This window comes from Etheostoma cragini, chromosome 4 (assembly GCF_013103735.1).
Source record: "Etheostoma cragini isolate CJK2018 chromosome 4, CSU_Ecrag_1.0, whole genome shotgun sequence".
NCBI classification, from domain to species: domain Eukaryota; kingdom Metazoa; phylum Chordata; class Actinopteri; order Perciformes; family Percidae; genus Etheostoma; species Etheostoma cragini.
Genome location: NC_048410.1, coordinates 12780661 through 12795014, shown reverse-complemented (window position 1 = coordinate 12795014; position 14354 = coordinate 12780661). Strand labels below are relative to the sequence as shown.

At 39.3% G+C, this 14354-nt stretch overlaps 1 protein-coding gene across 1 annotated transcript in view; it reads left to right on the top strand.

Annotated features, from left to right (window-relative positions):
* The window catches only part of tex264a (testis expressed 264, ER-phagy receptor a), a 61369-nt gene extending 47496 nt beyond the window's left edge, over positions 1-13873 (top strand). Inside the window, exons 3-4 of the mRNA XM_034870022.1 lie at positions 7344-7515; positions 12841-13873. Of these exons, the coding sequence (XP_034725913.1) occupies positions 7344-7515; positions 12841-13247 (579 nt within the window). The 3' untranslated portion in view covers positions 13248-13873. The remainder of the gene's footprint in view (positions 1-7343; positions 7516-12840) is intronic.
* The last annotated feature ends 481 nt before the right edge of the window (positions 13874-14354 follow it).

Here is a 14354-nt window from a genome sequence, read left to right as displayed (position 1 = left end):
GCTATAGGGAAATAGATGGCACCCAATCAGACAGCAGACATGGAGGCTGAGACCAGAAAAGGGCACAGAGAGGAAATAGAACATCTTGCTTGTCGCATAATTAAAACATTCAAGCCAGGAACGAGTTTTGATTATGACAGGACAGTTAATCTGTCTGCTATTTCTTTATTCATTTCCCTGGTAAGAGTAAATAAGGATTAGTGAATTGTACCTTCCAAAGATGAAAACTGCTTTGATCTGCTTATCATTGTTTAATAATAGATTTTAGTAGTTTTTTTTTCTTTAGCTGTAACATATGACAATAAAAAGGAAGTATAAAATAAATAGATTTCAGACTGTGTAACAGTATGGTTTGTGTAGATTTTTGTAGCAGTGACACCATTTCCAAACAAATATAATGGTGGGTCAAATATGTTTAAATTCATTTTTTTAAATCTATTTTTAAGCGATTTCTCATGATAGCAATACAAGGAGTGAGAAGGAAGAACCTACTATTCACATGTGCAATTCTTTGAAATACATCTAAGGTTAAAACTCTGGATATCAGAAGAAAGTGGAAATGAAAGATATGCAGGGAGAGACACCTTTTAATAAACACCTCGGTCTGGAGAGAATTTGGTTGGGAGGTGAGAATTAGATTTTTTTTTTTTTATGTTAGATAGAAATGTTCCTAGGTCTTAGATTGGTAAAACAATTCAAATCAAGGATGGTTTTTTATTTATTTAACCTTTTTTTATACAGATACTCTCATTGAGGAGTGTCATTCTTAAGAGAGACCTGTTTGGAACAAAACAACAACAATCAGTTACGGACAGACAGATTTACCAATAGCATTATATACAATGTTTAAATGAAAGTGCCAAGTACAAGAATAACTACAACACTAAACCTACTAAAACAACAAGTTTCTAAAGATTAGCTTTTCCAGTGTTTATTAAAAGTGATGCAAAAGCTTGGCTTCTTTAGGAAAAAAAAAGAAGGCCTACACTGATCCATCAACCAATATACTGCCTGTAAGAACAAACCCAAGATGGTGGGAGGATTCTGTGTACTGTGACTCCTATGAGATTAACCGGTCTCTATCCATTGAATATCTTTTGAATCCCTGAGTTATTTTTGGTATACTATACAAAGTGAGTTAAAGAAAGCGTTTATAAAATACCAGGATAATCCAGGCCATTCAGCCTTGTAGACCCTGTTCTGGGTATAGTATGACTGGACTTAATCCTCACCCTGCAATGCCACCTAAAGGGAATTCTAAAAGCAATCCAGAGGAGACCAGCCCCATCGAACAGATACGCATACAATGGTCTTACTCTCCAAATGCAACGAATGCCTTCATCTGACCCAGGAGGTTGCCGTGCTGGAGGAAAGGATATCCGCTCTTTACAGTATCTGAGAGGATGAACCATTTTTTGGACTCCTTATACTTTTCAAATACTCTACAGAACGGCCCGTCTGACTGAAACTTCCCTGAGGATCTAACCCACATGGCTCCAGCCCCAAATGACTTGGTCCCGTCCTCCTGCTTCAGGAAGCCTTTGCCTATATCATTCTCCTTGCTGTACATGTGGGTGCTAACCCGTCTGATCCGGAGGTTTGTGTAGGCCCTGCAGCAACTCCTTCAGCCCTGGAGGTTTTGGAGGATACAGTTCCGTGTGAGCTGCTTGACAAACTCAGGATCAGAGAGGGAGCTAAACCTAAGCAGCCCCTCTCAAGCTTCACTCCGGTGCCGGTGTCTGGACTCTGGCTGGTTGAAGCAAAAGTGAGAGGAAACCATCTCTTGTGTAGGCCAACATCTGTCTACCGCTCCGCTTGCTTTTTGCAATCCCTTCTCTATCCTAGACAAAGACTTTCCCCAGTCTCCTGGGCAGCACAGAGGTCTTTGTGTCTCTGTGCCCACTGTGACGCCCACCTCAGCTTCTTCCACTGTCAACAATGATCCTGGGTGACTTGATTGTCAAAAACGTGTCCATCTACAATGCCCACAGGGTGGTCTTCCCTAGTGCCACTGTGGTGGACATCACCAACAAAATTCCGGAAGTTGTGATGTCCTTCCCCTCGGCTGAATCACTCGTACTGAACGTTGGGACTAATTACGTTGGTAAACACAATTCGAGTTTTTAAAGAGTGACTTTATCCAACTGTTCGGTGTGCTAAAACACCTTCACTACAAGGTCAGTATATCCGCCCTACCCTCACGGCTGGTCGTGGCATTGGTCGCTTTTCCAGATTACTAAGTCTGAACACTTGGCTTCATTCTGCATCCCACACACACAGTACATTGTATTGACAATTTTAACCTTTTCTGGCAGTGCACTGATTTTTTTGCTGTAGACGGACTTCATTTAAACTTTGCAGGCGCCTGTGCCCTCTCCGCCAACATCTTCTACTGCATTCATCATCAATGTAGTTCCACCCAACTGGCTCAAACTAAAGTGGCAGCGTGGGTGTCACCACAAGCCAAAACTGTAACTGAAACAGACCCCAACCATGCTTCTTCCAAGCTGGATCAGTCTCTCAAACTTTGTTGTTCCTCTGATCCCAGTTCCAGTGATAATGATGATTCCACTAACACGTATAGACTCCCCTCCGGGCTAGGATGGTCTTTTGTTAATAAACTTTGTGGTAGTAATTCTTCTAACTTAATTATAATATCTCTTCAACCAACACCCACTAATGGGGCTCATGCATCTGACACCTCTATCCCTTTCCTCACTCCATTGAGTTTTAAAAAGCGCAAGGGTCTTGGTTTAATCCATTTGAACATAAGAAGCTTACTTAAGAACTTTGACCATTTAACTACTTTAGTTAAATTAGTTGATAATTCAAATGTGGCTCTCTCTAATTATAATTTCTATAGAATAGATCGGTTAGATAGGGGCGGCGGAGTTGGAATATATGTCAAAATTTGTTTCTCTTCCTACTTGCTTTGAATTTCTAGCTCCAAAGGTACATCATGGTCCGGACCCACTGACTGTGGTAGGAGTCTACCGGCAACCCCTCAGCTGAATCTCATTGCTATTGACTCCTTAGTGAATATGCTCTCTAAATATTCTGCTGATAAACTACTCCTATTAGGTGACCTAAATCTGAATTGGCTGAGCAATGTTGCTGTGCAGTTCAAAAAATATCATGTGTAGTCTAAACTTATCACAGAGCGGTGTTTGGGGGATTTAACAGATTGGGACTGGAGTTATAACGGCCAGATTGATGACGTTGAAGTCCCTCTCGACTCTTTTGTAACTGCATTTTATTACTTTGTAAACAAGCACACCCCATATAAAAGGGCCAGGTTTCAATGCAGGGTAGTGCCATGGGTTACTCAAGAGTTATCTACCCTTTTCAACAATAAGAATAGTGCTTGGACCCATGCCAGACGCACTGGTGACCCCCAACACTGGCTGTCCTTTCGACAACTCAGAAATGAATGTACTTCAGCTGTAAGAAAGGTTAAATCTGAATTTTCTTTTTTTTAAATCTAGTCACCGCCTCTTATTCTAATCCTGCTAAATTCTGGGGTGCAATTAACATGACAAAATTGCCACTCTACTGCTCTGCATCAAAGTAAACAACTGTGCAATCTCTGATCCAAATGGTATTAGCCTTGCCTTTAATAAGCATTTCTCTGAAGCCGGCCATTTATATAATAAGCTATTTCCTGTCCCCCTCCCTCAAAGGCCACTGATTGTAGTCCCCCACAGCATCATGTCTCGCATTTCTCCTTTGAGCCTTTTACATCTTCTGAAGTCCTCAGAACTTCACAATCTATAGACCCTAAGTCATCCACTGGTGAGGATCACTTAGACTCTTTTTTTATAAAAATGGCTGCTCCAATTATTAAGTGAGCCATTGTCTTACATTCTTAATCTTTCCATCACTTCGGGCTTATTTCCACTAGTCTGTAGTCTCTAGTAACGTTGGCTGGTCCGCTCTTTCTTTGAGGCGCAGTTACCACTGGCACTTTTTTATATTTAAAACCGTTAGTGGTAAACCTCCTTTCTATAGCTCCTCCCTGTTACATTGGACTCTTGGTTTCAGTCATACTAGATGCAACAATTGGCTCACTCTTAGGGTCCCTAAGACTCTAAGGTTAGAGGTACTCCCATCTGCTACTCTTTTTAACAATTGGTGTTGAATCCCCGCTCTTTAAATTGCAACTGTTTTTAGTCAACTCAAGCTACACTGCGTACACACACTTGACATGCCTCACTCCCCGTATCATTTACCAAACACACCCCCTCAATTTGGCGGCTTATTTAAGCTGCATGAGTTCCCCATCTCTGCCTTGTCAATGCTGCTGCTGCTGCGCTGCATCTATTTCGCTGCCTGCTGTTAGCCCCACCACCACCCCAGCATCCACCTGCAGCCTCTGACCAGGGGGAAGTTACTTCATCATCACTCCCCAATATATAATAAACACAGTGTTATGCTGTTGTAATAACCATTTCAAACGTGAGTTGTCTAACCGAACTATTCATTGTATCAAACATTATTATAGTTGATCAAAATAAACCTGAAATTTACAGTTGATATAAAAAGTCTACACACCCCTGTCAAAATGCCAGGTGTTTGTGATGTAAAAAAAAATTAGACAACAATAAATCATGTCAGAACTTGTTCCACTTTTAATATGACCTATAATGTGAACAATTCAATTGAAAAACAAACTGAAATCTTTGAGGTTGAAATATAAAAAATAAAAACCTTAAAATAACCTGGTTGCATATGTGTGCACACCCTCCTATAACTGGGGATGTGGCTGTGTGCAGAATGAACCAATCACATTTAAAGTCATGTTAAATAGAAGTCATTACACACCTGCCATCATTTAAAGTGACTCTGATTAAGCAAAAATAAAGTTCAGCTGTTCCATTTTCTTAATTGCGTCTCAATGCAAAAGCCATGGTCCGCAGAGAGCTTCCAAACCATCAGAAAGCTCTCATTGATGAAAGATATCAGTCAGTAGAAGGGAGCAAAAAGCATGAGTGTTAACAGAGAGAATATGATAATTATGAAGAAGTTAGTGTGTGTGTGTGTGTGTGTGTGTGTGTGTGTGTGTGTGTGTGTGTATGTATGTGTGTGCAATATAGTGAACTGTCTTTATCTAGATTTCACTGCTCATTATCAGCAGGTTCAAGGAGATGGGTACTCATTTGCATAGGCAGCCCTGAGGCTGAAACTCTCGTGTGTAGCAGCCAGGTGATTCATACCAGCTCTTACGGTCTTATTTTGCTGAGGATTAGATTAAAACCAATCACTCTGCCTAGATCGTCATGACCCAGAGCAAAATGTGTCCGGTGACTGGTGTAAAACCATCCAAAATGTTTTTTTGCCCTCGGAATAGACCAGGATAGCCCTCTTTGTTGCACAACCATGGCAACATTGCCAGTCTATACCTTCAATTCAATTTTGAGACGATCCATTTATGAAATTCTGAGAATGTTCACGCAGGGAGCGGCAGACCAGCATGATTTTAAAAATTGCAATAACGGGAGATTATGTTGCGTTTGGGTGTGATCTATCTGTTAACATGTTCATATGCAAAAATATGTAGGAAAATCCACAAGAGATCCCAAACAAAGAGAAGTGGAGCAATAAAATACTATTTAACGAAAAAAGACATCCAAAAAATAAAACTTTTATAAAAATGAAACCTTCGGTCTTTTCACTGAGAAAGAATTGAGTTTGAAACTTTGCTCGTAAATATGATCAAAACAAATACAGTTTGTTGAAAAATATGATGTTATTAAACTTAGTACATTTTCGTAAGTACTTTACTTAAAATATTGTGCACTGGTTTATTTTAAAGGTCTTATATTATGCTAATTTTCAGATGTCTACTTGTATTTTAGTTTTTTACATATGTTTAACATGATTTAATGTTCAAAAAACACATTATCTTTCTCATACTGTACATTTTAGGGCCTGTCTCTTTAAGCCCCCTTCCCGAAAATCCCAGTCAGCTCTGATTGGTCAGCATTTTCCACGTCATTGTAGCCAGGGAATGTCTGTAGCGGTACTTTTTACCCACAGTGTGTGTATATATATATATATATATATATATATATATAAGTCCTCATGGCTTGTTTAGAGGAACCATTTTACAGGCTGCGTGCATTTCTTTCTTTGATACTTTCAAACTATTGTAATAGACCCTGCTTTGTAATTTTAAAAAAAGACATGGAAATCTCACTTTTTACAATGTAAGACCTTTTAAATTATGAAACGTATATAAAGTAACTTCACCATGACCAACTCCAACTGTTAAACGCCGTTACACTAATGCATTGTAATGTATACATTTTGTGTTATTGCTACATTTTCTAAAATTTAGGCTCTGAATAAGTCTTCCACAACTGTAGCTAAAAAAGAGATTGGTTCTTCATTAATGAAAGAAAATGTATGTTGAAGAAAGTGTAAAATTTTGTTATGTGGCCTGAGTAAAATATAAAATATAAGTAGACTCGAACAATTAGATTTGTTCAATTAGATTTTGCAGGACTTGCACTTCTTAAGTTTAATAAACTGTCAAGCCTTTTTGGTCATGTATTCCTGCTTGGTATCTCATATTAAACCTTTCATGTGTCACTTAGCAACTGATCATAGCTGAGGTCGGCCCTTGCAGCTCACCCAGGTCTCCTTCGTGCTGCACTCTCACGTCTCTGCAATCCCATGAGAACTAATGAAAGCATGAAGTAAAATTATGCAATGCTAATGCCCTCTTTAGAGAAAATATAGTATAATATTTATAAACTCTACATTTTCTACACACACCACAGGAGGGTGCAAAGGTAGACACATAGTTATATATGGCAATGCAACTTTAATGGACTAACATGGGTGGGCATATTTATATTAATGTGCCAAAGTGTTATGTCAGCAAAGTGAAGACATTTTAAAGCTACATATCTCTGATATTTCTTGCTCCTCTGAGGTATTCTACGCTTCTAAAACCATTACTTTTTATCTATGTTGTCCAAGTTTTCTCAAGCCAAATGTTATTGTGTGACCATGAAGCAGTTAATCAAGCAGAACGACAGGAAAAAATTTCCACTTAAATCTCCAGTCGGATCTGTTCTTTGGTATGACTGACTGCTACTCTCAGTTTAGAACAACTTACATGCTCCACTCTTTCTTTCCAATCCCAGTACAATGTAATTATAAAGGTTAACACCTCCCTAAAACCTGTGAAAGTTAGTCAATTTGTGTTGTGCAAAATTCAGCTGATATTCAGGCTTCATTTTATTTAGTTTTTTTGGTGCACGACTATAGAGTACAAACAGGGTAACAATGACTTATGTGATACATCTAACTGTCCACTGTCTCTTTTTCTTCCACAGGAGAGGAAGCTGTGTGCATTCCCAACCATTGAGATATGTAGCTCAGATGTCATCAAATATATGGTTCCACTGTCTCGCCAGACAGACTTCTTTGTTCCAGAGATGAAGGAGGAGGTTAAAACAGATGTTAAAGAAGAGGACTCAGACGAGGACAGAGGAACTGACATTACAGGTACAGCTGTGCATTTTTGTTCATTCCAACCAAACACTGTTGTTACTGTTGAGCCCTTACTGGGAAATAATTGACAGCGTTAGCCATTAATCTCGCCCAAACATCAAATGGCAATTGTGTTCTGCTTTATTGAGACCATAGCTTGTGACCGTTAGAAGCAAACATAGAGGGATATTTTATAGGTGAGAAAACATAGAGAAAACTTTCATTTTGTCCAACACCGCACTGACTCTCCTCCTGCCCTTGATCATTGTGATATATTGTATGAGACTCTGTAATTGTTCTGCCACTACAAGTATGTGTCTTCTTGTGCAATTTTTACTCTGTCGCTATCACTCTTTCAAACTTGCTGGACCTGTAGGCTGGACCCATGGCAGTATCGACTTTGTCATTGTACAAATCACTAGATAAAGAAAATGGTGTTGCTTTGCTGGGACAGAGTGGGTGGAGGTTGCCTGATTTACATCAGGTGCTGTCTACCAGTTGGGCTTAGATCATGTTACATCCCTTGTAAAAACCGTTACAATGTGAAAGGTGTATCAGGAAGAAGGTCCTGGCATGTTTAGATTGGGGTGGCAATCAAAGCAGAGTGGCGTTGCCTGAGAAATGTAAAAACTTCAGACCTTAACAGCACAATTGTCAGCTGTGGTGCAACTGGCACTCTGTTGAACTGAGAGTCAGAGCTATTTACTGTACAACTTTAAATTAGTTAGTCAGCATCACCAGACAGACGTTTTGATCATGGCCATACACACGCACGCACGCGCACACACACACACAAATTAAATAACACAAGAAGTGAAGCAATTTCTCTATATAATTTTAAATGTTTTTTGTAAATCTATACTTTATACAGCTGTACTGTATGTTGTAGGAAATCAGATTTTTTTTTCCAACTGAAGAAACTGTTTTTGTTGAGATGTGCCTTTTTAACATTTTCACAGTCATCTTAGGTATTATATGTTAAACATCAAGAAGAAGGCAGTTGTGAGGGAATAGGAACGGCTTGTGTGCCTTCGTTCCCACATCATGGCTGTTGGTTTATTACATGAGTTTTAAGGCTCATTATGCCACAGTAAGAAATGTTGTGTGTGTGCGTGCTTTCTTAATGAGAGACAGATCAATCAGTTGAGCTAAGCTTTGTCTGACAAGCCAGCTGTGGAAATCCTGCTCCGGCACCTGGGAGATTGCCTTTGACTTTTCATCCCTCAACTCCCCTGTCCACTCTATAGACCTTCTTGACCATGAACTCTGCCTTTGCCCAAACATTTGTCCTACTTCCACCATCACAGAGCACCCTGACAGCAAGGAAACACCAAAACAAAATGAAAACATATTTATGCTAATCTGGGGATCACAGCAGCCACTGTTTGTGCTGTGAGAAGATTGTTAATCATTTGAGTTAATCATTTGAGACGGGTTTTTTTTCTTTTCTTTTTTTTGTAAGCACTGTATAATTACACACCATTAGGTAACCACACTCTATTAAATTGTTTGAGAATTGTAGTAGGTATCACTTACCATCAGATGTGGCTATGTTTCGATATTAAATGTGATGCAGCAAGCCCTAACACTCTTGACTAAGGAGGGACATAAAGTGTGTTTCCATCCACCTTTTGAAAACCACAATTTTGAAAAGAAAAATAAAGTGTAAAAAAGGTTTTACACTTGGCTGAGGTGGACAATTTGACGTATCAATGAAAGCAAAAAGCAATGAATTGCAATAGAAATGGAATAAATTCTGACATGTGACATGCAACTTTCAATCTTTGTACCCACTGTACAAAGAATACGTTGGAAACATTAGATCTGGGCGGTACGATGGGGAGACTGTAACCTTCCTCAAAGTAATACATGAAACAAACCTAAAAGCCATATTTCCATCATGTTTTTTGCTTTGTTTTTGTTTGTTTGAGGTTTGACTGGTGCTCTTTTGATTACATAATTTCAAAGTGCCCTCTTCTTCCGCAATGATTTCATGGCATCAGACTGGAGCATTAGTGCCACCAACTGCTAATCTTAATGCGCCCAACTCTTAATATTAACATAACAGTAGTGGATGGAAACATGCATTCATTAGCATTTTCTTTTTTATATTATCTGGGAATTTGGTTTAAATTTGGATGGAAACACATATCTGAGAAACACACAGTTTACTATGACATACATGTACAGCAATACATGTGCATATTAACAAAATGTGTATATTTTTATGAGTAGGCTTAAATGCTCCTTCCTCCCAGCTCTAATTTGTAAACATAAAGAACCATCTAGTGTATCACCTCTTAACTTCTATTTATACAATTTATTGTCGCACTTTCCTCGCCGTCTACTTAGACTCTGATTCTCCAAACTCTCAGCATGCCTCAGCCCTATCAGTGTCTAATTGCCTCCTTTAAACACTCTCCTCTGTTCCAAACAGTTGGTAGAACAAGACCTCGATTCTCTGCTAATAATCCCAATGGGCCCAATTTAGCAACTAATTTAGGCAAATGTTATCTAAAAGACTTTCAGAGGCACAGCTGGCTTAAACCAGGGTACCAATTTCAGGACTTGCTTGCAGCTGTAGAGGGGGTGAAAGTTTTCCAGTTTGTTGAGGCTCTTCCTTGGGGGACTGTCCACCAATTACCCTAAATATTGTCATTATTTCCTGTAAAATTAGTTGTATTGTAAAATGAGTCTATGGAAATATCCTTTTACTGCAAGAAGTACATGAAACATGAATCACTTTTAAAGCAATACAACTTAGTCACATCACACTCACAAGGACCTGTTCCACTTTGTTTGGACCTGTTAGTTAATCAACAGGCCCAATAATAGATGTTATAAATAACCTTAATGGACTTTGTTCCCATATATGATATTCTTCACTGCAGACAAGTTTAGATCTGCTGGATGTGATAATTAGATTGTTGAGTGATGTTAAGATTTGACTGAAAAAAAGGCAAGACTGACCTTAGCGAGGAGCTTGGAGACTCCTTGTTTATTGTATTCAGGTACCAGATGACACGTTTAGTGCAAACACACTCTGATGTGTGGATGAGATTTATTTGACGATTAAAAGCAGAAGGATAAAAGCTCGGTCAATAGTGTTTTAGTGTCCTGTGGGATAGTCGAGTCAACTCTAGTCAGATTTTATTTGTGGAAGACATTTTATATTGAGGCTGTTCGTTTTAAACCAAATAAGATATAGTCGCTTCAAAGTGTAAGTATATTGCAGAAGAACAGGAGAGGTGAAATTGTCAAAACCAGACAAAAACAGTCATAAATGGGAAAACAATTTCACCCAAAATTTGTCTTGAGTCTTATTTTAATATGTAATTGTAAGCATTACAAGCAACAAAGGCCTCAGCTGAGTTAGTTTTCTATCTTTGACCGTCTTTTTACAAACCTTAAAGGAGAATTCCGGGCCATTCCGGACGAATGCTGCTTGCCTGGCTAAGGGAACTACCACACAGATCAACACTGCCAAGCCTCCTACTCACCAACACCAGGTTGATCACACACAAACTGGATAAGCTATAAACACACACGGAACTGCTGCGGTATGATTTTCACAAAAGCCTGGCTGAACACACATCACTAAAAGCAGCTAGCAGCTAGCAGCTAGTAGGTTATCGGCGACCCACCGGCAAGATCGAGACAGGGTAGGTTTAAATAAAACAATGTCTGAGTTGAAAATGCATCTCGTTGTCACGTAAGGGCCCTGTTCTTGTTGTAAATACATATTAATTGCGTTTTGTGTCTTTTAAGAGGCACAAAGGCACTCTAAAACTTGCCCCAATGACTGCCGTACACATAGCTGCGGTTACCCAGTGTGCCCTGCACCGATTCAGGTCAGGTTTTTTCAGTCAAAAGTACTCGGAATCTTTAGAGATTAAGATTAACATAAAAATTGGCCGGAATTCTCCTTTAAGTTATTTCAGCCTTCATATTGCCAGCTTTTTCTTACAATTACTATGTTTCTGCTCACAACATTACAGCATCTTAGTTTTGGTGCACTTAGACACAAACACCTAAAAATAACAAATATGAGATAATGAATAACTTTTCAGTAGTAGAATCATAGATCAAAGGCCAATTACAATCAGGTTTAGGCTGAAAGCATTAGCAAGCTGATTATATGGGTGAGGAAATCTCCATTAATTAAGCTAATGGACTTGTTCATGATGATTTCAGATATGTGGTATATGCTGCAGACGGCAGCTAGAACATTCCTTTCCTGAAGAACTATAGTTGGATGGACTGCAGCACAATACAGAAGCATAAGATGCATGTAATGTTGCTAACATGGCTATGACTCGTCTTTGAGTTTACATCTTTTCTTTCTTTAACAATAACAATCTGTGTCCTATGAGCTTAGCTGGTGAGCTTATTAACCAGGTTTATCAGGAAGTTGTGTTGGTATCATTATAATAAATTAAGTTAAACATACAGATCTGGTGAATTTCAAGTGACCAAAGAATCAGAAGTTTCATAACACAAACGTTACTTTGCCAACATATGAAGGGAGATAATGAAAATGCATAGGCACACACCTTTACACTCTTTTATCATCTTTAATAAGGTTACAAGGCATAATTTTAATGTTGGTTCCTATGTAATTAACTATATAAAAATAGTGATTTGAATAGTTTTTTGGCCATGCTAACGGCATAGCTCTAGATGGCAATTTCTGTCTGGCAGTCAATCGGTCCAAACGCTAATATCGCAACAATTAGGTTGACATTTTAGTTTTTTGGTGAAATATCTCAACAATTAATGGATGGATTGTAAGTAATGGATATACAGATATTCATCATCCTTAGAATATGAATCCCCTTTTCCTCTAGCTCCACCATGATGTTGATATTTGTGGTTTGGGTTAAAATATTCGGGTAACTACTGCAGCAATTTTCATGAAATTTGGTACAGATATTTACTGTCCAAAATATTAATTGTAATAACTTTGATGATGCTCTCACTTTTCCTCTAGTGCCATCATCAGGTCAAAATGTTAATGTGATGGTAACACGATCATAGATATTTTAGCGTGCTTTTCTGAATTGTGGAGGTATTAGTGACTTCTTTCCAGGTTCGCCCCGAGCAGTTGGGGGTTTGGTGCCTTGCTCTAGAGCACTTTGGCAGTGCCCAGGAGGTGGACTAGCACCTCTCCACCAGGCCACCACCATACTTTGGTCCGTACGGGTACGTGACTCTGCGACCCTCTGGTTCCCAACCCAACTCCCTACTGACTGAGCTACTGCCACCCTCATCCTTTTAGTTTGTTCTTTTGCTAACTTACAAAACCCATTTTATCCGTGCCTCTTTCCTGTGTTGCTGCAGGTGCAGACTCCCACAGTGACGTGAGTTCAGTGAGCGGTGGCGTACCCTGGGACAGCAGAGAGACATCCCTGGCTGCTTCCACAGCCGCCTCCCTGGCATCTTCCCTCCCTCTGAGGGACGTAATGGATGCAAATGAAGACATTAAGCACAGGGACAACAGCGAGAGGGGCTCGAACGAGTCGATGGGCAGCGGCTCGTCCTTTGAGGAGCTTGACATGGATCAGGAGGAGCAGGAGGCAGGAGAAGAGAGGGAAGAGAAAGGAGATGGAGAAGAAGCAGAAGCAGAGGTCCCTGAGGGTGAAGATGGAGCAAGAGAAGCAGTTGAACTGGTGGCTGAGAAGAAGGAAGCCTCGGGGATCGAGAAGAGTAGGGAGGATGCTGAAGAGAGAAGAGATGAGGCCATGTAACCCTGGAATGCTAGAGAGTTTCTCAGTTGTCGCTGGTTATCTGTCACGTAATCTTGTTGGTGGAGCTAAAGCTGTTTATGCCGTGACCAACATGCCGTATTTCTGCTCCTTCTAATCCTCTTCTTTGAAGCCTGTACTATTTGTTATACTGTAATCTCATTTTTGTTTTTGTTTTTTATAATTACTGATCCTATATTTAAACTCTGTCAGGATACAGGATACAGCAGACAGTTCATTTTGTTAAGTCTTCTCGAGGAAACCTAATTTTCTCATCACATAGTGTGTGGCAGATAAGAGGAGAGATTTGTTCAACTATGTATTTCATTTCAAACTGTAATCCTGTGTGAATCCACACCATTCCTTGTGACACTTCAGTTTAAGATTAGCAACAGAGAAAGGGCATTTAGGCCAGCTATCCTGGATCATCACACAGCATCTTTTCGCCCATGTGTAACAGTTGATATTGTACCCCACTTCCAAGGTCATGTCTTGAGGATTTGTCTGTAATGTGTTGGTGTGCATTACCCGAGTTTGGTGTCTTGATATACAGTAACAATGGGGTGAAAATGTGCAGGACCTAATGCCGTAAAAATGTTGACAGACCTACTCTAGTGAAGTGTATTTTTTTTATTGTTTTGTTTTTTTAATTTGAAGCATATCTGTCACACAGGGGAAAATTTGGAAGTCTGAATCAGAAAGAACTTTTATTAACACCAATAACATCACCAAAGCCTCCAAGTCACCAGGACTAGGATTTACAGGAAAATGCAATTCAAAAATGCAAACTTTCCCCCTTGGATACTGTACGGAACATTTTTATTGTCATCCTGTTGCTGAGATAACTGCTTTAGATTTTAACGTTATATTCTCTTCTATAGTTGGTGTTTTGAACTAGTCTACAGTTCTGTTTGTAGCCAAAATTTACTCTTCCAGAGACTAGTTGTGATATGTCTGTAGGTTGAAACTGTTGGTGCTGTGAGAGATTGGAAGAGATTTTCAGCACATTACCGTGGATGTGTTTTTCTGTCTGTAATAAAATTTTCCAATGAAAAAGTTAAATTGACAGGAATCAGTTGTGCATAGATTTTGCTTTAGAAAAAAATCATA